Source organism: Bactrocera dorsalis, chromosome 5, assembly GCF_023373825.1.
Source record: "Bactrocera dorsalis isolate Fly_Bdor chromosome 5, ASM2337382v1, whole genome shotgun sequence".
Taxonomy (NCBI): Eukaryota; Metazoa; Arthropoda; class Insecta; order Diptera; family Tephritidae; genus Bactrocera; species Bactrocera dorsalis.
The window spans coordinates 14,252,028-14,276,949 of NC_064307.1; the positions used below are offsets into that span (position 1 = coordinate 14,252,028).

At 34.9% G+C, this 24,922-nt stretch overlaps 3 protein-coding genes across 3 annotated transcripts in view; 2 read left to right on the forward strand and 1 right to left on the reverse strand.

The window, feature by feature from the left end:
* LOC105227954 (probable G-protein coupled receptor 139) overlaps positions 1 to 24,922 on the forward strand; it is a 208,402-nt gene that overhangs the window by 16,245 nt on the left and 167,235 nt on the right. Inside the window, exon 2 of the mRNA XM_029550954.2 lies at positions 18,021 to 18,064. The gene's annotated coding sequence lies outside the window, so the exon portion shown is untranslated. The remainder of the gene's footprint in view (positions 1 to 18,020; positions 18,065 to 24,922) is intronic.
* Positions 660 to 3,200, reverse strand: LOC105227951 (skin secretory protein xP2-like). Its single transcript, XM_049457753.1, has 3 exons — positions 3,171 to 3,200; positions 1,759 to 1,864; positions 660 to 1,584 (listed from the first exon to the last, which is right to left on the reverse strand). Exons 1-3 carry the CDS (start codon positions 3,198 to 3,200, stop codon positions 1,022 to 1,024), a joined length of 699 nt encoding a protein of 232 aa, XP_049313710.1. The 3' UTR covers positions 660 to 1,021.
* Positions 9,744 to 10,794, forward strand: LOC105227953 (uncharacterized). The gene is made up of 2 exons (XM_011207522.3): positions 9,744 to 9,896; positions 10,164 to 10,794. Exons 1-2 carry the CDS (start codon positions 9,894 to 9,896, stop codon positions 10,686 to 10,688), a joined length of 528 nt encoding a protein of 175 aa, XP_011205824.1. The 5' UTR covers positions 9,744 to 9,893; the 3' UTR covers positions 10,689 to 10,794.

Sequence of the window (24,922 nt, forward strand, 5' to 3'; positions counted from 1 at the left end):
AGCTGATTTCAGTTTCGATCATGTATTCTGTTTTAGCGCAGGTACGACTACCGAGACGTTCCAGGCTCAGTCGCTCAAAGACTGGACAATGAAGGAAAAGTGGCTGGATGTTTCCACCTCATCCCTCTATAAAACTTACCTTTCGAATGCTTATTGGCCAGTGTCCCGTAAGAAATCCCCTGATTGCGGCAAGATGAACTTTGCTGAACAAGTACTTTAGTAGATCTCGTGCGTTCTACTCTCGCAGTCGCACAAGACCTGATATTCATTGATTCTGTATTATAACGAAAGACGCCAATGGAGTTCCTAATCGGTCCCATTACAATGTGAGTGGGGCTCTGGATAGCTCATCGGCTTTGCAGAGGCAAGTGATTCTGCTGTAACCAGACACTCCAAGTAGTCTAATGTTGAAGTAGCTTGATGCTATTTCCAGTGAGGACAGACACTACTTGACTAGCTTTGGCCGCACAGTTAACGAACTCAGCGCTAATATTGCCGCTCTGCTGTTGGCATGCTCCCTTTAAGAAAATGCTTTTCTGAGCAGTGCGTCTAGTGCCCCCATGAAAGCAGCGCTTACGGCCTGAAAAACTATACAGCGGTCCGGTACCTTAAAGCTAGATTGACGGAGAGCTCCTTACAGAAAAATCCTCCTCTAACCTTCCTTCTTTGCTTCGACCCATTCGTGAAAAATCTCACTGCGCTCCTCATCTTCATTCATCCGTGGCAAAGTGTCTTTTATGCTTCACAGCCACTTTGTGAATCGTCGCCCTATCCTATCCTAATTCCTATCGGGTGCTATCTCAGGTATCGGGTACTATATCTTATACTACGTAATATTAACATACAGTTTTTTCATGTACACTTTCCTGAAATGTCTATTGATCCAGAATATAATAAAATCCTTTTCAGAGAAACTCTCAAATAATTATATTAAAACTTTCAACAACGTTTATTTAATTCTATCAGGTTTTTTCGTAAAAAAATCAGTCACATTTTTGGAGTATTTATGTCATTTCAAACTTTAGAAACGACGTCTGTAGACAACACGACGGACGGTCTTGTAGCGGTAACCATCTTGACCGAGCGAGGCTGATGGCGGAATGTACGTATTTTGTGGAACAATCGGTTGGGATTGCACAGCTTCATGCACCGGAGCTGGAGCTGGGTAACTGTAGCCCTGAGCGGGTGCTGGTGCTGGTGGTGCGGGTGGGATGTAGGTATTTTGTGGAACGATTGGCTGGGATTGGATGGCTTCGTGGATTGGAGCTGGGGCCGGGTAGCTGTAGCCCTGGGCGGGTGCTGGAGCTGGTGCGGCGGGTGGGATGTAGGTACTTTGTGGAACAATTGGCTGGGATTGGACGGCTTCGCGGATTGGCGCGGGAGCTGGGTAGCTGTAGCCTTGAGCTGGTGCTGGTGCTGGTGGTGCGGGTGGGATGTAGGTGTTCTGTGGAACAATCGGTTGAGATTTAACAGCTTCGTGGATTGGAGCTGGAGCTGGGTAGCTGTAGCCCTGGGCTGGTGCTGGAGCAGGTGCTGCGGGTGGGATGTAGGTGTTCTGTGGAACAATCGGCTGAGATTTAACAGCTTCATGAATTGGTGCTGGAGCCGGGTAGCTGTAGCCCTGAGCTGGTGTTGGAGCCGGTGCTGCGGGTGGTATGTAAGTGTTCTGTGGAACAATCGGTTGGGATTGAACCGCCTCATGAACTGGCGCTGGAGCTGGATAGCTGTAGCCCTGAGCTGGTGCAATCGGCTGCGAACGCACAGCTTCGTGCACAGGCGCAGGATAATTGTAACCACCGCCAAGGTGAGAGACATCAGCAGCGGCAAAAGCCAACAAGGCAAAAGAGGCGGCAGCGAAGAGTTTCTGCGAGAAAGAAACATTTTTTTGTTATTATTTATGTAATGAAAATGTTTATATTTTGAATGCATGAGATTTCTTATGAAATTATATTCCAAAATAATTTTTTTTTCAATAATTTTTAATTTTTTTTTGTATTTTGTATTTATTTTTATTTTTGAAAATCTGAAAGTGTTTTTAAAAATATAAAATTTTTATTTAGTTTTATTTATTTTTTTTTTTTTTTGGATAGAAACTATTCGTGAAACCATTTTTTTTTATTATGAACTTTCTTTGTTAAGTTTAATTTAGTGTAATATTTTTTTTAAATGGTTTTCTGGTTTTTTTGATATTTTATTATTTTTTAATTATTATTGTATTTTTTTAATCACTTTTCTTTTCCTTCAAAATATTTTTAAATTATTTTTACAATTTTCTCCTCTTCCAAACAAAAATTGTTTCACATCTCACCATTTTGCTGCTTTCTTGAATTGTTCGCAGCACTAACGTAGGACTTGGATTATGTCCAATTAGTTTCGCCCGCGCTTATTTATACCAAAGAAACATCCGTCGCGCAAATTCACTTAGGCGCCAATTCCGATTATTAGTCACAGTAAGACGCCCATAATCATTTGCATAAAATGCGGAAGTAGCATTTCTCATTTGGCAAAATCATTGCTGTATTTGACTTTTTTATTTTGTTCTTACTACGGAAAATAGCTAAGAACCAAAAAAATGCGGAAAGCAGATGCTCAAAAACGACTAAGCCAAATTACGCCATAAAGGCGATTCAAAAATTTGATGATTATAGCCTAATGAAAAAAATAATGGTATGTTTATATTCTACGTTTTAATTATCGATTCGCATTATGACTGATTCTTAGTACATACTTATATATAAACACATATGCTTCAGTATGTGTGTTGCTATGGAATTCTTTCGTCGTTTTGTTTTGCTTAACTTTTTTTTTAGAATTTAGTTATTAATGTCTTACCGTTATGTTACAACTTTTATGATTCTAGATTCTAGTGTGCCCGCTACTAAGAACATAAGCTTCGTTCTGTTTTGTAAATATATTAAGAAGCATAAACCTTTTGTTAGCATAAACGGCGCTGTCCGCTGTGCTGGAGTCGAAACTCGTCTTACAATGCCTTTTCGTTCTACACATATTTTAATAAAGTAATAAAAAAATTTAAAACTCATCATTGGCTTAGACTCACTATAACAAATCTATATATCTATAATGTGATGTCACTAATAAAAAGCTTAATGTGAATTCGCAAAGCCATAGAGATCTATGAACCCAGCAGCGACAACACGACACAGACGAACTGGTTTCAGTTTCTGTGAATCCGGTACCATAAGGGACTCTATACATTTTATTATGTATGGCTGCGATTAAACGTATAAATGTTAAGTTAAATAAAAAAGAAGAATTTTGATCATACAAATATTACTTCGTGATGGAGTTCGAAAATTTATTGTAAAATGGGTGAGAATCGTATATTAAAAATATTAATAGAAATACAAAATACAAGCCTTAATACTAAAAATATTGTAAAGGCAAATCAGTGGATAATGCCCTGAATATTAACGTGTTATAGCTTGAGGAAGTCATTAGACTTAAGGAATTCGCTATTGGGATCTTCCTTGATATTGAGGGACCTTTCAATATTAACCTGCCGGAAGTAATCGCTACTCTTGAGTAGTTTTCTTATATGGGTTCCTATCAAACCTCAAATACAACATTCTGAATCTTTTCGTGCGACAGAATGATTGAAATGGAATAGGGATACGCCCGTGCCAGACGAAATGTGAGTAGTGGAACCCCCAGAAGGTGAAGTTCTCTCTCCTATTCTATGGATACTGGTCGTTAAAGACCTGATTAAAAAATTTGAAGATCGGTGGCTAGAAGAGGTAATTGCCTCTACAGACGATGTAACGCTTATGGTCAAAGGAAAGTTCCTGAGCATCGTTTATGAATTGACACAGGGTATCTGAGCGTTGTAACAAATTGGGCCGTCGTAAACGGTGTCGCGATCAACCCAAATAAAATCAAGATGGTTTTTATTAACTAGAAGATACAAGATCCCGGACAGCACCGCTGTCATGGATAGGGGAGACATCAGTTCTGCACCTAGCGACAAGGTGAAATATCTAGCATTCATCCTAGATAGGAACCATTTCATGGAAGCCGAATATCAAAGAGAGAACAAAAAGGCATCGATTGCCTTGGTACTGCTGTAGAGGAGCTATTGGTGAAAGGTTGGGTTTTCTTAGCGAAAGTGGTCCCCTTGGCTTTACGACATCATAGTCAAGCCCATTATGTTCCTTGGTGGTCTTTATGTGATGAAGGGCTTTAGAAAAGATCACACTTGCAAAATAAGTCGAGAGCGTTTAGCTGGCGGCGCTCATCAGCATGTGTAGTCCACTTCAACTATGGCACTTAACGTCATCCCGCACATAGTGCTCCTGGACATCGCCAAAAAGTGTAAGGCTGCGAAAACTGCATTGGACCGTATCACTTTTTTTGGGAATCATGAAGTCGCCGAAACCGAACTCTGGCGGCTTTTTCTTTACCCACATACCCGGCGAGGAGTTGTGGGTGGGAAGAAGCTGCTAGAGGAGAGGGACAGTGAGCCTCTTTACGGAAGGGTCAAAGCTTGGGGGGAGGGGGGGGTGGAAGGTTGGTGGAGGGGTCTACTCTCGGGAGCTCTTTATCAACTCCAGTTTCAGACTTTCCTCACTATTGCAATATCTTCCAAGCCGAGGTTGTCATCCACTAAAGTAGGCGGTAGATTTACTGCTCAGGAGTACAGCCTCCTTTAGAGAAGTGACCATCTCACAGCGGCGATACTAGCCTTAAAACTCATCTACAGTGCGTTCAGGGCTGGTCAAAGAGTGCCCAGCCTAGCTATCAATAGCATCGAGCGATTTTATGATAAGGCTGGTATGGGTGCATGCAAAGTTACAGCGGATCGGGGGGGCAGGAAAGAGCCGCTATCGGTAGAATGGGAGCGGATTGGTGCTGCCGTATCCTCTTTGTGGTCTGACGACTAAATAGCTCGGCTTTGCGGAAGCTTTGTCAGCGCTAGGACAACGATACATGCGCTTCGCACAAGCTTTTTGGATCAAGATCGTTGGAAAAATATCTCGTGAGTAAGGGCTAACCTCTCCCAAGTTGTGGAGCTTTTAACGGGCCATTTCCCTATTGGCGTCCACGCAGTAAGGCTGCGAATCCTACCGGACGTTAACTGCCGAAGCTGTATCGAGAAGAAGATGAGTCGGAAACAACTCAACCTTTCCTTCTTGACCGTCACGCGTTTGGGCGGTCACGACTTTAAACACTTGGGGTGCGCATACCCTCGGTTTATCCCGCCGAGCTGGCAGCAATGGTAATTAAAACGCCTATGTAAATTCGTATTGCCCACTAAGTCTTTTGGCTAATTTATACTTCGAATACAGATTTCTTCTTTTCTGTGGCTTCACAAAGGACTACATATAGTAGTACACGTGTGCGATCTTTGGTCAGCCATCTACCTAACCTAACTTTTAATATAACTATCTGTTAAACTTATGGGGCAACGCCAATAAGTTTAAGATACTCAAGATTTTGCTATAACGGAATTTAAGAAAAGCTCGTTACAGGATTTTCGATATCTTTTTAAATCATGTGATAGGTTATGCATTGAATTAGACTAGCAGAACTAGCAGAATTTTGACTCATAATTAGACCAATTTTTTTCGAAATACCTTTATTTTTTATATTTTAATTTTCACGCTCATCTACCTCCGTTTGGTAATGCCATGAAAGGACCACCGTATCAACTTGAACAACTCACCCAGTACTTGGTGAGGTTATTTATATCTTTAAATATCCGATTACTAGTGATTAAAAAAGGCTTTCTACCTATATACGAGTAATTAAATCTTTATTTCTGCCAAGTTTTTGTTAAACATTGCCTTTGGGAGTAGTTAGCAACTAGTGTCTATCAAATTAGTTCGACTAGCTCAACTGGGTTTAACGCTTTATTGTGTTTGAAATTCTCTTATGCATATATTATATGGTACAACTTCATCGATGGTGGTGTCGGTGCCGGTGTTGTTCAACAAGTTGACGCCTGCCGATGGTCATTATGCGTTGTCGTTATAACTTCAAGTTTTATTTTTTTCATTTTTTTCGCTTTGTGATTCTCAAAATACTACTAATTTTAATATTCGCCTATTCATTGCCTCTTTTTTACGACCATTCCGAGTTCATCCATGGCATTCGCCCCCAGGCAAGACCAATTAACGGGCGCCGCAATACACCTTACCTAATGGCTAATCACTGACGCTGGCGTTGCTCCAACGAAACTTCACTCGTCTTTACTCGGACTCGTATGCATATTAGTGTGGCGCTTTGCTTCGTTGCCAACAGCAAATCGACGGACATTAGCACTGCAACCAATACAAATAGCAAATATTAGTGTGTAAATACGAAATATTCGTAATAATAACAAACATTGAAGACGCCAAACAACAACAATGGCAGCAGCTGTCTACAGCGCCGTCGACACGCAAGGGCAACAAATGCGGACTGACGTGCACTGGTTGAACGGCATCTTCAGCTCAGCTGTTGGTGTGAGCGATTTTGGTGTTCTTTACGCCGTCTTTGTTGTTGTTGGTGGTGTCTAGTAGCCATCAGCTGTGAATTCATGGCGCTCGGTCCGGCAACTTTTTTATGCAGATTAGATCATTAGTGTTGGATTTTCGTTTTGTTATTGCTCGTTCGCTTTAGCTGTTGTTGTTATTGCTGTTGCTATTGCTTTTATTAGTTTTGTTATTGGTTTTATTGTTGGTCTTGTGGTTTCTTCCTTTGGTTAACTCAATATTTGTGCGGTCATCAGCCGTTTAAGGTAAAGAAAAATAAAATTTATTTTGTTTTTTGTTGTTTTTTTCTAGTGTGCTTGCACTTAAAACATTTTGTTGTTTTCCCATGGGTGCTATAAGTTGTTGTTGCTGTTGTTGTTGCTTGTTTTTTCTTTTTTGGGCTTTTGACTGTTTGACTTTACATGTTGTGGTAGGTAACTGCTTTGGAGCTTGTTGTTTGTTGTTGTTGATTTTTATTTTTTGTTGTTGTTGTCAGTGTTTACTTATCGGTTGCTTCATTTATGACAGCTGTTGCTCTTTCGGTTTGTTTGTTTGTTTGTCTTTTACAATTTTCTTTGCTTCGAACTTTTAGTATCGGTTTCATTGAACTTGTGCGACATATTAGGGTGCGCCGTAAGTTGTGTATAACTTTTTCACGTTTTGTTAGAATGCTCTTTTTGTTTAATATTACGAAAGAAAAACTTTTTTGTAATAACTTTTATAAAAATAATTATTTTTTTCCGTCTATCTGTCTGTCCGTCCGTCTGTATATATATGAACTAGTCCCTTAGTTTTTAAGATATCGTTTCGAAATTTTGCAAACGTCATTTTCTCTTCACGAAGCTGCTCATTTGTCGGAACTGCCGATATCGGACCACTATAACATATAGCTGCCATATAAACTAAACGATCGGAATCAAGCTCTTGTATGGAAAACTTTCACATTTAACCATGTATCTTCACAAAACTTGGCACAGGTTATTTTCTAAGATAATAATGTAATATCCGAAGAAATTGTTCAGATCGGTTTCCTATGCACATAGCTTCTATACAAACTGGACACATAGTTACTAAAGGAAATGCACCTGTGAAGGGTATATTAGTTTCGGTGCATTATTTTAATAATTAATTTTTAGATAACTATAAAAATAATATAAAGTTATTGAAATTTTATGAATTTTTATTTTTTTTACACATATTTGACGCCTTTTGCGCCACTGTAGTTCCCCAAAAATGTGTCGTTCATTTATTTTAATCATTTAAGTCCATTATATATACCAACTAAAAGCCAATTATATATGTATATGTCTTTTAATTATTCGTTAAAGCGTTTCGCGCCTCTTGTTTACCTTTATAAATGAAAAATTTAAAAAAAAATCTCGCATGACATTTTTAATTTTCCATCAGCTGATATAATTTAATAGCATGCAATATGTAAGAAATGTATTTCGTTATATGTGTAGTTATACATATATTTAATTAACAGTACTAGCTTTTGCTTTAAATTTATGTAAAGACTTACCGCGTGTAAGATTTTCTCGCATGATATTTTAGCAGACCAATGTTATTATTATATTCGCTTCTTCACTAATTAACTTAGTTCGCCTTATTTGAATTAAATAAATTTGTATAAAAAACTAACTGGTTGACATTTATTAGCATAAAACGTTTTTAATTATGCCTAAGTATATTTTTATATATTTATATATACATATACATATGTATGTATTTATATATATACTCCTTGGTTAAACTATAAAAATTTGGTATTAGATGTGTGTATATTAGCATAAATTTTGTTGGTGACGTCGTAAGTGCTTGCATATATTAAAAGTGAACTTGAAAATATAAAAATACTTTCAAATATTTATCGATAATTTTAATATATTTATCGATAATTTTAATATAATTTTAATTTTTTTATTTTTTTTTAACGATATTTGCCGTTTACTTGAAGATATTTCAACTGATTTATTGGTTTGATTAAAAATTTGTTCCTTCTATATTTGAGATAGATCGATCAGGATCTGGAATACCCAGAAGGAACTTATTTTCTCGCCCATATTTTGTGAGAAAAATTAACGACTGATCAAATTTGACCCGGACTGACAAACAATTTATCGCCGATGCTTTGTTAGAAAAATTAACAACTGATAAAATTTGGCACGGATTGACATGACTGACATATGATTAAATATGACCAGGAACTTGTCTTATTGCCGATGTTTTGTGAGAAAAATTAACGACTGTTCAAATTTGACCCGGACTGAAAAACAATCCATCGCCCATGCTTTGTGAGAAAAATTTACAACTAATCAAATTTGACACGGATTGACATGACTGACATCTGATCAAATATGACCCGGAACTTGTCTTATTGCCGATGTTTTGTGAGAAAAATTAACGACCGATCAAATTTGAGCCGGACTGGCATAACCAAAAACGATATGTTTATGTATAATAATACAAATATTTTTTTTTTATCTCGTTCAAGACCTTTGAGCCAATGCTAGTATGCGAACGCTTTTTTCAATTTTTCATATGTATACTTATTATAAGCCTCGGTTAGTATAAACTTCAGTGCCTTAAGAGAATTTTGTTTCCATTTCAGTTTCAGATCATTTTTCGATAGCCATTTGTTAGATTGTTGGACAGTTTCGACATCATATTCATAAATCCAAGACTAGTGATGAATTTGATGAATATAGTGATTCTCAGGTATGTTGCGAAGCAACTTTTTGGCAACTTCTATTTAACGTCGCTTTTGTTACAAGCTTCTGGACAGAAGTCTCAGAGTCTAACTAAAAATGTAATCAGATAATACCCAAATTCATAGCCAAAACATTATCTGAAATATGTTAAGTCGATCCATAAGAGATGTTGAGATCTTCTGCTATCTTTCTAAGTTAACGAGTCAAGACTAAAAAAAATGATACCATTTATCATTTTAGTAAATTTTATTTTCTTGTATTTTGATTTTTTTTTTGGAAATTTGTAAATATTTTGAAGGTCTACTACTTCTTCTTCAATTATGTAAAACAGAAGCTGAATTAAAAAGTAGTATAGCTCAGAATTTTTATAATTTGTTGTAAACCAAAAGGCTGCAGTGGATGGAAGTGAATTGGTTATGGTTATAATATATGTAAATTATTCAGATACGGCATGAACATAATCATGGAAAAAATACAAAATACCTTTAACGGCTCGGATTCTTGCATGTCAACTTCCGTGTGAAGTGACGGCAAGCCCTCGGTCAATTAAGCGCTGCAGCACTTAAGCGCCGAGCAACTGCATGCGATGACCTTTGGCTGTGACAAAACTCAAAACTCTAACGGGTATAAATACGCATTCAATAGCCGACATAGATATTATCAAACTTTGACCGTTGTGGTGTAAACAGCTCAAGCAATCAACAAACAAAAAATGGTGCGTAAACAAACAGAAAAATAAATTATCAATAAACGCAAACAAAGCAAAGTAAAGAGAGACGAAAAAATAAAAGTTCGAAATTACCAAAAACCAAAAAAAATAAAAATATTTAACAGCTAAGAATAGCAAACTTCATATTTATAATATTTAAAAATATATATATGCTTAAAAATCAACAACAACTTGTGCTTCGTGTCCTACGACTCAAGTAGTGCCTCCTTTTGTGCAATCACTAATCAAATCTATTCTATTTCGTTTGTGCAGAAATTCTTCGTTGCCGTATCCTTCGCCTTGCTGGCTGTCGCAGCTGCCGATGTCTCACATCTCGGTGGTGGTGGCTACAATTACCCTGCTCCCATTCATGAGGAAGTTAAATCGGAACCAATTGTACCACAAAACACTTACATCCCACCCGCACCACCAGCACCAGCACCATCCCAAGGCTACAACTATCCAGCACCAGTGCACGAGGCCGTGAAATCGGAACCGATTGTACCACAAAACACCTATATCCCTCCTCCAGCACCACAAAACACTTACATCCCACCCGCCGCACCTGTGCAAGAAGCTGTCCTCTCCGAACCAATTGCGCCACCACAAAACACATACATTCCACCACCAGCAGCACCACAGAACACCTACATCCCACCGGCACCAGTTCAGGAGGCGGTGCTCTCGCAACCAATTGCTCCACCACAAAACACCTATCTTCCTCCATCATCCTCCCTTGGTCAAGACGGTTACCGTTACAAGACCGTTCGTCGTGTTGTCTACAGACGCCGTTTCTAGATCAGTCCACCGCTGTTGATTGTTTATTGTTGTTATTAGTTAATGTTGTTAATGAGGAATGTACCTGAATAATGCTTGAGTTCAAAATATAATTGTTGGAAATGTACTCTGTGGACTTTTAATTTATGTCACACTTTACTTTTGAGCCCATAACTGACATTCATCCATTGGTCATCCAATGGAATCGACCTCTAAAATTTTGTTTGAGAAATATGCTTATACTCTTTTATTAGTTCATCCTCTTGTCGTCTCTATAACTTGAAGTCTGCGACTGAGACGCCAATCTCCCAAAATAGTGAAGTTTGTGAATGGTAACCGCAACACTGTCCAGAGCTATGAGGAAGCCCTGGAATGCCTTATGTGCATGTAAGCAGATGCTCGGAAAAGCCGCCTCCTTTTCTCGTGTATTGGAGGTCTTCTTCCTTCTCTGCTTCCACCGGTGGGTACTGAATCGAAAACCCTCAATCGATGGAGTGTTCTTTTCCATCCGCACAACATGACTTAGCCATCGCAGCCATTGTGTTTTGATTCGCTGAACTATGTCAATGTCGCTGAATATCTGGATTATCGTTCCGTCGACTGCGGTACTTGCCGTTGACAATGCGCAAAGGACCATAAATCGTCCGCAAAACTCGAACATTCCCAAAGCAGACCTATCAGATGATGCCGCCACACCATAGAGCAGGACGGGTATGATGAGGGACCTATAGAGTTAGGACTTTGTTCATTGAAAAAGGACTTTAGATTTCAAGGCCTATAAATGTCTTCGCTGAAAAATAAGGCACAAAATCAACGACCACGGTCGCCAGAAGAATTTACATATAGAAACGTCGGAAGAACGAAATTGATGTGGTGATATATGCGGCTTTTGGTATTGGGAAATCTGATCTCTAATGGACCATTAGAGAACTCTAGAGTTAACATCTACACATTATAGAAAGCCAAGTAGCCATCAAGGCGTTACCTCGTTTCGCATATCGACCAGAAGTTTCTTGGGAAGCAGGGTAACATACGACGGCACATTTACAAGGTGCCAGCTTACGAGAGCGCCACGAGTGATGTTCGGCTATCATCTGAAAACGTGACCCATAATCGTAAATCCGTGTCTTACATATACAACGATCTGGACAGAAGCATGGAAAGGTAGGTCATAATGTGAAGGAGCGATCTTCCGGGATCAAAACTGCAAATGTCATTTGCATAATGGTAGATCAGAAATACACAAAGTTCCTATTTACTCATAAAAGTAGCGTACTGTTGAGCCTAATCCGAATATTCATTAGTCAAGCCCTAATGGCGGCACACGTCTGCAGTATGGGGCTGACAGATCAAGAGGAATGCAGGAAACGTCAGGAGCAAGTCACCAAGAAAACAATAAGCATCGCTTGTGCACTTTTTGTCCATTAGCAAGGCAACGCTTTAAATATTTGGTAGCTCCGCGGTATCAGACACTGGAAGAACCTTTTGAAATTCGTGTCAAGTGTTGGCACTCTGAAGGAGGTCTACTACTCAAGAACACATAACGACCCTCTGGTAACTCAAGGACCAAAACTGGTTCTTAATGTGTTTCATTAGCCTACCAGCCTAATTTAACCTTAAATAAGATTTGTGAAAAAGTAAAATATGCCCAAATGTAGGCAGTATTTTATTCAATTTTGCATAACAATATTTATGTGTTGCCTACATTTAGGCTGAAGTTAATTTTTTCCAAATAATTTCGTTATAGTTTCTATATTAGGTGAATAATAAGATTGAAGTACACATTAAAAAAATCCAAGTATTATAGTATCTTTGCCATCTACGACTCACAACTTCCCTGCTCGCTTTATTTCAGTGCTGCTCTGCTCTCTTAACGAAGCACTTACACGTGCAAGCCAGAACGAAGCTACACAATGAAACCAATCACAAAAGAATATGTGGCCAACTCACCAGAGTGCTGTGACCACTTGCCATTCTATTCCCATTTGATTATGTCAGTCTATTTGATTTATACCAGCTCGTGTGTCTGTCTGAGTGTTTGCGCTCTTCGCCACAATACCGCTAAAATGCCAAAAAAAAGTTAAACACGGGCGCCAGTCTTTCCAAAAACCACTTAAAAGCTGCGTGTGTAGAGACAACAAACAACAACAAAATTAATAAAATGAGCGAAAAAACTGCAACATTATTTACGTGAGTATTATCAAGGCGAAAATCCATTAATGCTGCCGCCCACACAGTGCGCTATGAGCGCACCTATAAAATCGGTGTGCAACATGGACATTTTCCCAGATGGCTGTTTTTGTTCGCCACTAATTTTCTGGCATGCTCGCTATTATTGTTATGTGTACACATACATACACACACACACGTCGTTTTTTTGCTTTTTATAATATTTCTGGCAGTGATAAAAACAGACAAAAAACTTTCTAGCCAAATTACCAAGGAATGTGTGTGTATGTAGCATGTGTGAATAGTAACGAGGGAACAACAAAAACACTGTAGCGCCAACATTTTATGATTAAAATGTGAATTTTGCCGAAATTCGCCATAAACATGCAGTATAACCGTTTTTAGAAAATTGCGCTGCATTACCAATACATGTGCACTTATATGAATGTCTACCCAGCAGGGAAAGCAACTAGCTATTAGTTAATTGGTTTTATGTGAGGAAGATGTAAAAATTATTTTCTTTTAGAGAATTTAATTTGCTTTAATAATGGTTATTTGTTTCGAAAAATTTTGGGTTTCTTTGAAACTAACCTTTGATTGATGGATCTATGGGAGGACTTACGAAAAAAGCTATCTTCCAGTGAGAAAGACTTTGCTGCTTCAAACTATCTCAAATTCGAAAAAATACTTTTTTGTAAAAAAATTTACGCCTCAGAGCGGCAGAAAACGAAAACTTTATTAAAAAAAGCTGGTTTTTCAATAGCCATCTGACACAACCTCCAGGTTGGACAAAGAAGCGACGCAAATTTTACAAGTCACTTATCATCATAGTTCTGCTAAAGGTGATCCATTTTAAGAATCCTTTAGATTTTCTTAAAGAAAAAACGCAGAAACTTCAAACTTAATGGGAAATGTTAATTATCATTGGAAAGAAAAATGTTTTTTTGATGATTATCTGATTCAAATTTTGGCCATGGTGGGGTCTCAGTTGGTCCATTCGTTGAGTCTAATTTTCTATGACTCGTTCGAACATTTCTACTTGTCAGTGGCGAATGACACGCGTGATATTCTCCTTCAAGGCCTGAATCGAAGCATGATTGTCCGCGTGGACTTTAGACTCATATCTCCGCAAGAAAGAGTCTAGCGTTTGAAGATACTACACGATATTTGAGGCCAATCGACCGGCCGAAAACGTGAAATTATCTGCTCTCCGAAGTGTTCCATCAATAAATCCATTGATTGATGAGGTGTGTGGAAAGTGGTGCCGTTTTGTTGAAGCCAAATGTCGCCAAAATCACCAGCTTCAAGTTCAGGCATCAATAGTCGAAGAAATATGAACCGACGATTCCAGCGGCCCACAAACCATACCAAAACGTTGCCTTTTTTGATAAATTGGCAGCTCTTGAATCTCTTCAGGATTTATATATTCTGAGAAAAGATTACACTCTTAGTTTTTTAGGTTCCTCAAGATTTTATTGAAACGAAAAACAGCTCGCGGTCGTAACGTGGCTCTTTTCCGGCACCAAGTTTCCCAAAAATTAATGATTCTGATTTTTTTCAGACCAGTTCGATTTCAATCAGGGCTTCGCAATTTGAGACTGTCATTTTCTTTACCGTTTGAGTATTCCACTGCATCGCATATAAGCATATATTCCTATATATACTAATATACACATATGTATGAAGTATATTTGTATATGTTTCCTGTGATTTGTTAGGCTATTGTTCCTTTATTGCTCGTGGCACTTTTATTGCCGTTATTTGTATTGTATGTGCATGCCGCTGAAAGAAGTGGCTGATCTTAGCAAAGCATGAGGTATATAATATAAAATATAAGTGTATATAATATACAGTTATTTGCAAGGTGCCACCCATCCTTAGCACTCGTTGCACTATCAGATATATAGTGAGTGTAAGTATTTCTTTTTTCTAGCGCTCACACAGCCATTGTTGTGGTCACTTTTATTGCCTCAGGGGTGTAAACAATGGCTGGAATTTACCAGAAATATTCACACAAAAATGCAATTTATGATTTTCTTTTTGCGAAAAATGCATTAAAAATGCAATATCGTTGATAGATATTTATTATATATTTATAAATACTTTATTTTATACATTAGGGTGAGTAAAAATTGATCTTTTTTCACTATATACTCTGAAAAGTTGGTTGGCAGAACGAAAAATTTATTTCCAAATACTCCTAAAAAGTTTGTCTGCAAGTATGAACTATAAATATTAATAGAAAGGCTCCCCAGTTTCCTATTTCTTCTTTATTATTGAAAATAAAAACTCATATCTCAGTAACTATTATTTGAAAAAATACCTCGTCTTGTAGAAAATTGGATTCTCAACGAAAACATTCTGCAAAAAAAAAATGAGTATGAGACCATTTATGTAGAGAGGTAAGGTCAAAAGAACAGCAATGATATTTTCGCCATATATTTAGAAAAAAAATTTTTTTTGCGTCACCATAATGCTCGAGTATATATTCTGATTATCTTTAAAAACCCTTTTAATTTTTTTTCTACCTCTAACCTTCAAAAGCTTTTATTTAAGGGAGAACCCATTCCCACATATATCAGCGCCATTTCTGAACCACCCTAATATTAATACTTAGATTGCAGAGTGAATTTCATAACAGGGATGTGAGGAGTTTTTTGGAATTGTATATATTTTATATGACATTCAATATGCAGATCTATCCAAATAACCTTACTACGCTCTTAACGCTGACACTTTATTTTTGTTGGAATACTTAAGTGTTGTCAAAATGTATGTTTGGTTTTTCAAAGTTCAGTCATTATCTTATTTAATTTTGGTAAAATCTCAAATTTAATTATCAAATCTCTTCAAACTGACCTAAATATCTTTTTGACAGTAGCCTTTGAGCACACTCATCAAAATAGAATTAAGTCCATGAATTGTTTGTGATTCAAAGTGATATGTATTCTTATTTTGGCACAATTGGAATTGGAACAATGAAATCGGAAGCCAAGCGAAAAACTACAAATAAAATATAATAGCAACAACAAATAATTCATAAAATTTCTGACATAATATTGTATTTCAGACTTTTGCGTAACCACACTGATTTCGAAATGGCAACATAACCTAATTTCGGGCTTACACATACAAGTATATACACACATATCAATATATAAACTGATTTCCATTAATTTTGCCTAAGATGGCAGAAACCGATTTTGGTTTGGCAAACTTTGCTTTAAATTGTTGCTCATTCAACATAAAACAAAAAAAAAATATAATTAAATTTAGCGCAGAATATTTGCAAAATTTTACAGTGGGGGCAAAAATAAGTGGATTATATTTAAAAAAAATTCTTTCCACACAATTTTCCACAAATCGACAGATTCAAAGCAGTCATTCGAGCAATTTTGATGAAAGTTTAATTTTCTTAAAAAAAAAAAATTAAATTTGCGTAAAAAACTCAAATATGTTTTTATTCAAAGTCTAAGCTAGACTTGAGCACTTACTCTATTTAAATTTAAAAATGCGTAAATTTCTGCTTAATAATCGAGCATTTCTACCCTTCTAGTACTTACTCTCCTACTTCATTTGGCTTTGTAGTTATTAAAATTGCTGCTCTCAGTGGGCGCTTTTTAATTACATTTACGACATTCAATCTTGTGAACTGTCAAAGTGAAACTTAGAAATTGCAGGAACTACAACAACAACTAAAACTACTTTTATTTATCTTTATGCGCCAAGAAATATTACTTCAACTCAGCCACAGTCTCAGCTGCGTTGGCGACGCTGTTTATTTATTTCTTATAAATTTCAAAGCTTTATTTACTAATTTTCGCATTTGTGCTTTGCTGTCATTCATTTTTGGCATTTCACTCTTGTTTGTACACTGAAGATATTTATTTTGTGTTTATTTAAAATTGGCTGGTAGCGTTATGAATTCAGTTGGGTATTTCACTGGTGTATAAGGCAGAGACTTTTTATATATAATAGTTGGGTATATACTTGTATATTTATATAAAGCATTGTTTAGTTGAAAAGGAAGACCCAAGTGTGCCAAACCGCGTGCGGTCGCATTTAGGCCGACATGAGACCCACTGAGCTCTCGGGTGGTAACTAAATTAAGTCTATTTGCCAACTCAGTGGATTCAGAGTCAGATCAGAGTGGTAAAATGCCAAATTTTTTCTATCCTTGTTCCTCAATATCGCTACTCTGCTGTGGAATGAACACGTTGTGTTTAGTTCCTCATGAATCTTCTTAACACGCTTGCATTGCCAACTTCACTTGAACATACTACATATATGCAGTTATACAGCCGAGAAATATCAAGAAAAGTGGCTTTGTGAAAATTTTGCATAGGAAGAGTACGAAACGTGACGACTATTTCCTTGAAACTTTCCATCAACATCTTGATTTTGGATTTAGTGAACGAATAATTTGTATTCATGCGAGCGTATACGGAATTATACACAGTCAGATACAAGCATATATAAAGACAGGGATTGGCTACATAACCAATTAAATATTGTTTGAAAACAAATTGGCTGCAGTTAAATGAGTTTCCCTGTATGTGTAGCTGTTTCCATAAGCATAGTTTGTTTGTACTGTATTATATGAGACATGTAGTATATGTGCACGTGTACTCCATACGATTGCCATATTTGTGTGGTTGCGTGACGTCATTGCAAGAGCAAAAATAAATAATAATTGAGCTGATGAAAAGTTGAATATTTTGACACAATTTATTGCTGCTGAAATCAACAACAAGCATGCACATATGCACATACTTAAACACTGACACACAAACACTTGCATGTTGATGCTGGTGCCAGCCGGACTGCCCGCCGGCGTATGATCGGCAGGCGCCACACTGTTTTGATAACTTCTGTGATAGATTCGAGTGATGGATTATTTAGATTGTTCATTGGCACATGAATGAAGTGAAGTTTATTGCATTTTTGACGCTGCAAATACTAATTTGATTTTAAGGAAACTATATATGCAATTAGTGGCGCGTAATTGCTAATGGAATTTATTGGATTTAATTGTTAGTGAGAAATTGTTAACGCAATTTATAAACCAACATTTAGTGGTCTAATTTTTGTGAAGAAACATTGATTTTGATAACTTAAACAAAAGATTTTGATTTGATTTTGATGAACGAAAAATAAAATTTTATATTCATGTTTTTCTTACAGGGTGCCCTCATCATATACCATATGAATGCAGATAATTGATACAGGTAAGCTTTGCGAGCAAAATCTGAAAATAAAAAGCAATACTTACATATGAAAACTTTCGAATAATATAACTATAATAATGATAGTTGGCAACTCTTTAGCATCCAAAATTTTACAAACTAAATTCGAGTAATTTATGATTTATGATTTTAATATTTTTCGAAAATAATTTGAAAAGATTTTGCCTTTTATATTTAACATAACGCACATAAAATGTTGAAAGATGTGGCAACTCTGGATACAGCAGAAAAATATTAAAAAAAAATATAAATATACATATATTTAAGGTAATGAGCATACATACATTTATATGTACATATTTGAAAACTAAAATAAATTTTCAGAAATTAATATGCACAAAAAATGTGGCAACTCTTAAAAATTTTGAAAATTTAGCAAATATTTAATATGATCTGCATAATTAAATGCTGTAATTACTGCTTTTATGCAAAAATATTTGAAAGATATGGCAACTCTGGAGCATTAATATAACTCAAAAATAAATTTAATAAAAATTTTGAAAATATTTAATATGATCTGCATAATTAAATACTGAAATCGATGCATTTATTTGAAAATATTTGGAGAGTAGGGCAACTCTGGAGCAGCCATATATCACTAAAATAAATTTAATATATTATAAAATTTGTAAAATATACTCAAAATAATTTATATACTAAAATAAACGTACTGAAAAAAATATATAGAAACGATGTGGCAACTCTTAACTTCCAAAATTCTCGAAAATAAATTTAGAAAGTTTGTAATGTGTAAATGCAGTTTGAATACTGATATAGATATATTAATTAATATATTTTATATTAAAATATTTGATAGATTTGGCAACTCTACAGGCTGCAAAGGTGTCGGAAATACTTTTAAAATGCTTTTACTTTACACTTAACATGAACAGCCAAATGTGAAAACTAAAATAAAACTTTTTTATAAAAAAAAAATAAAACATGTGGCAACACTGTAGCCAGAATGTCTCTAAAATACATTTAGAAAATTTATAATATACGCTTAATATAATCTACAAATTTTTAAAACTAAACAAAAATTTCTAATAAAAAAAATTAAAAGATGTGGCAACTCTGTAGCAGTCAAATTTTTCGAATATAAATTTAAAAATTTCAAATTTATGTTTAATATGAACAATGTAATTTAAGAACTAAAACAAAACTTTCAAGTGAAAATATTTGAAAGATGTGGCAACTTCTGAGCATTTTTTGAAAAAAAAAATGTAGAAAATTTTTAATTTATAAATTTGATATAAGCAGCAAAATTTGTAAGGTTAAACTAAATGCTTTCACGTGAAAATATTCAAAAAGAGTGGCAACTCTAGAAAAACTAAAATACATAAAATACATAGCTGTTTGAGAAATAAGAAACAAAAATATTAGTAATTCGCTAGATGAAATGATTATCACGTACACAAGTACATACTCTTTAAGTATGATTAATTAACATTTGGCAACCCTTTTCAAAATTTCCCCAAATTTTAATTACAAAACCAAGGTAAAATGTATTTCTTTACCTTTATGATTCCTTTAACACTTTTGGAAATTACTAAAATGCAAATGATATTTCTATCAATTTTCACCAGTGTGTTAAACACAAAGCTTCGCTTTAATCATTTCCCCATAAAGGATAGCAATCTTAGTGCACAGCACCGTCGGTAGGTAAATTGTTGAGAATTCACATAAATACTCAAACAATTTTCATATTTTCTGGAACTCGTTTACATTCCTTTGAGTACAACACAAAGCTAAAGAGATAAGAGAAGACGCTGCAGTTGCAGCAATGGAATTGTGTGATACTCTGTCAATGATAAGGTAATGAATGCGGAAGCGAAAGAAACAGTAAAATATAGATGAATGCTTTGAAAACAGCGTAGATGGATATAGAAGACTGATTAAAGTAAATATTAAGAAAGGTGTAGAAGACCTTGATGTCCTGGTTTATTTTAATAAGAATCTATTTGGCAGCAAAAGGATTGAAATGGTCAAAGGGAAGAAGAACTGAGCAATATTAAAAATACATTAGCATATACATACATTCATTAATATTTTAGTATTTTCATATAATTTGATTATTTTAACTACTTTTCTTTATAACCATTATCAATAAGCAAAAAAATCCTAAAACTCTTTAATTTTTTTTCGATTAAAGCTTTTGCATTACGGAATTTCTAGTTGAAAAATTTTTAAATTGTGATATAATATAAGGGTGGCAACCTCTCTTGAAAATATGTTCAAAAATCATTATTAGTTAACGCTGGTTAGGGGTTTACCTAATTTTTATTATAAACATATTTATTTTAATAATTTAATTCAAACAAATGGCAACCCTCTCTACATTTAAAGGAAATTAAAATTTTTTTTTTCAAAAGCTTTATTGATATTACTCACTTTATTTTTATTTATAATTGATTCCTATTTAAATTAAATTAAATCGAATTTAAACGAGTGGCAACGCTCTTTAAAAAATGTGATTCGGTTTAAGCCCATTTTAAATAAATTTATGGTGGTTTTTTTTATTAATATATTTCGTTATAAAAAAAATTTTAACAGGTGGCAACCTTTCAATATTTCGTTAATGCATACAAATCTTATTTAATAAAATCTTTTGATATTAACAAAAGTTTTTCGGTATCTCATTTTGTATTATATTTTTCTTAACCGATTTAGCTTGACACTCTTTACGGTATATTTACATAATTCTTATTATTTTTTAACTTTATGTGTATTGTAGGCAGCTGGCAACCCCCCACAAAAATTTAAATTTCCTCAATGTATATTTTATAAAGGCCATGTTTTCGCAAAATTATCCCTTTTCTTACAATTCTCAAAAAATTAAAAAAAAAATTTAAATTGGTGGCAACGCTTTTGAAAATAATTCGCTTATTTTTAACAATTTCGAAATTGCTGCAGTTTGTGATTTCTCTTTTAATTATTATTTTCTTTTTTTTTTTTAATAATTTCGAAAAGATGGCAACATTTAAACATTTAAAAATTTGCGAAAATTTAAGATGCCAGGCTGCTTGAAAGGAATACTTCAATATTTTTAATTATAAGAAATCCACGATAAGAAAATATTATTCCTTTTTTGACAATTTTCAATAATATAAAAAATTTAAAATGGTGGCAACACTTTAAAATATATTTTTTTTTTATTTTTTACAAATTCAAAACACTTGAAGTTTGTGGTTTCTCTTTCAACTAATTTCTTATAAAAAAAATTTCGAACAGTTGGCAACATTTAAAAAATTTAAAATTTTCGAAAATTTAAGATTTGGAATAAATATTTTCAATAACTTTAGTTACTTGTTTTTTGTTGTTGTTTCTTAGTAAAAAGATTGAATGGAATTTTTTATATTTCAGATGGCAAGCTTCTATAAAAAATTTTAACTGTAAATTTTTTCAAAAATTTTTTTGTAAAAGCCATATTTGTTTTCCTCTTATTTTTAGTGTATTAAATATTATAAACTGGTGGCAACTCTTCTTAAAAAATATTACTTACTTTTAACAGATTCAAAATTCCTTCAACTTCTGATATGTTTTGGTATTGAAGGACATTGTTTATACATTTTAACAGGTGGCAACGTTTATATAAAATATTTATTTATTTGCAATTTGTACTCAAATCTATTTCAACTTATGATATTTCTTTATAATAGCAAATTTCGTATCTAAATTAAAAAATGTGGCAACCTTAAAGCTGTTTTGAAAAAATTAAATCTTGACTTAAAATAACTTCAAAATATTATGTAAAAATTATTTTGTATACTATTTTGAATAAAGGACCTCAAGTTGTCACTGCTACTGCCTTCTTAACCTTACTCAAACGCTTTTCTGCAATTTGCTACTGCACTTTTATCGCCTCAAGCATTACATTTACTTTTCGCTGACATTCTTCCCACATAATATACGAAACTGCACCGAAAATTAAGTTGTCAAATATTTTACAAAATTATCGCTGCAGCAGTGGGACATATTATTTCCATAAATTTTGGAAACTGCAACAAAACAGCTTCAAAAATATTTGAAAACTTTATGCATTTACGAGCAACTCAATCACATGCTCGTAAGCGATGGTGCAGAATGCGTAAGTCAGCATAAGCAGTAACACTGCATAACCCTAAAAGTATGCTTTTCATTGTAAATTTGACTGCAGTGTGCGGTGCAACAGGGCGTATGATTAATTGTGTGCAACTGCTGGTGATGTGAACTCAAATATATTACAGCTATGTGTACTTCATGACTGCGTCTGTTGCACCATTTTTGATTGCTTTAAAGCGAATTTGTAACTAAATGCTGGCAAAGCAGAATCACAAAGCATATATGAGGAAGCATCTATGTGTGTGTAAATATATCAACTGCAACCTTATTACTCTATTGTAATGTTTATATGTATGTAATAAGCATGTAAGCACTTACTTGCATACACATACTTATATCAAAATATATATACATATATATGAGCGTTCCAGTTTTTGTGCGCCTTTGAGGAGCGCCTTCCCATTCAAGGTTGTTCATCATACTTGACGTCTTCCATTGTTTGCCTGCGCACTATCGTACCGGCTGCTTGTGTGCATGCAAAACCTCAATGACATAATTATATGTATCCACGGATGTATTTTTTGCATACATGTGCCTTGTGGTATAAGCGTTTACTTGTGTGTGTATTCCTGGAAATTCTTCACATCCCTCACTTGCTGTCAGTGGCCGCAATTTGCGGTCTTTTGGAGATAAAAACGGATTTCAACAAGCAAAAATCTGATATCTGATTTTGGTTTCACGAGTACGTAATAGCTTGCGCTTATTATTTGCTACTTTGGTAAAGTAAGATAAAGGGAATAAGCATTAAGTGGGAAAAATAATAATAAGGTTGACTGATAAAAGAGATGGAAGGGTGGGTATGTTCGAAATACTTGAAATTTTATAAGATGAAACTGGTTTACAGGCGGAATATAAGATAAATTCGTAGTGAATATCAACATGTATGGAGCTTCAACTAAAAATATAAAATGACAGATGAAAGGTATGACCAAACGCTGTCTACTAAATTGAAGCAAATAAATATTAAAGCATTAAGGGGTTAGATGAATTTTCTCTGGTAGAAACCAACTTTTTTCAAAAATTTTTACTCATATAAAAAATGAAACATTTTATTCGATTTTTTTTTTTTGTTAAAAACATACTCTATTAACAAAGAAATTCTGAAATTTTTGGAAAACTGTATTTTAAACTCGGCCATTGCGACACCATTTCCGGTGACCCTTCGGGAAAAAGATGCGCCCACATTGGCAGAATAACTCCTTACAGGATCATCTAAAGTGAAAAAAATGTGTGTTTAGTTAAAACCTTAACTTGGAACCTAAACGAAGGAAAAAAAACTGAAATTTGGATTTTTAGTAAGCATTTTTACAAAAAAAGAAATTTTCAGTGAAAATTTCACGCCATTATTTTTTTCAAATAGTTTGTAATAGTTAAAATCCTTCAAAACTTAACATCCTTACATCTTTTGTTCATTCACATTTATACGCCAGTTGGCTAGCCATTCTTCGACAAACCTTAAGTGCCCGGTTAATATTCTTGATGGTAATAAATGTGGCATTTGTTACGGCTCACTAAAGCTGTGTCATCCGCAAAAGTCGAAGTCAATACGTTTATTAACTGTTGGAAGATCTGCTGTAAATATATTATGTATAGACTTGGGGGCCTTAAAACGCTGCCCTGTGGTACACCAGCCCTTAATCTGTCGTTCATCAGATATGAAGTCTCCCCACTTTTACCTTAACTTGTCTATTTTTTTTAATTTTATTTGTATTTATATATATTATTATATTTTATATTTTTTTTATATAATTTTGAAGGTAGAATATTTTTAATCTTGTTATAAAAAGACCTTCGGCCACACCTTATCAACGCTGAGCCACGTCTAGAAAATATATCAGAGCAGTACTGCTCTGTGCTCAAATGCTTTTCTTACGTTAGTAGTTTATTTATTTGCGCTATCGTGCTATGTTCTTTCACGAAACCCAATGGTTTGCGTTGGTATTGTTTATTTTCGTGGAGGAAAAGGATGTCAGTTTGATAGGATACTTTTCAAATATTTTAGAAAGACAGGTAGAAGACTGATGGTCTGTATGAGTTCGGCTGTGTTAAATTTTTTCCCAGATTTATCTGTCAGATAATCTGCGACCCGTTTTTCCATGAATTAGGATAGTATCCGAGATTAAGAATTGCATTGTGGAGCAAAGATAGCAATATTTGGTAAATCAATTAGCATTTTTAAGGGGGTAATATTTCATGACTTTTTTGGGGGGTTAAGTTCTTTTATTATTCTAATAATTTCAGATGGTGAAGTCTTAAAAAACTCGAGTGGCTCGTTAACTGTGTGTTCTCTTTTCCTTTTTCATGGTAAGCTGGACAGCTCAAAGTTGTTCTTTGGGCAAATAGGTGAAATACTTTTTCCTAGGTGATTTGCATAAAACAATTAAAGCCCTTTTACTATTGTCCTTCGAGCCCAATTTCCACCCATGTTCGTTGTAGGCATGCTGGAGTCAGTGGCTTAAAGCTGAGTTAAAGGGAGCGATTTATCGGCCATTCTTCGTCCTTGTACTTTTTTTCATTTACAAGCTTTTCTATTTCTCTATTAGCCGATTTTTTCCGAAACCAAGCGGCTTATAGGTGTTGTTTGGTGTTGCTAAAAACAGCTGCGTTAGTTATTATGTCGTTGAGTTCTTTCTGCTTTCGTCATATATCTTTTCCTGTATATACTACAAACGAGTAATAGTAGTATTTTATGTCGATAGATGGCTCATTCCTTGAATATGGAAGATTGTTTCTTACAGA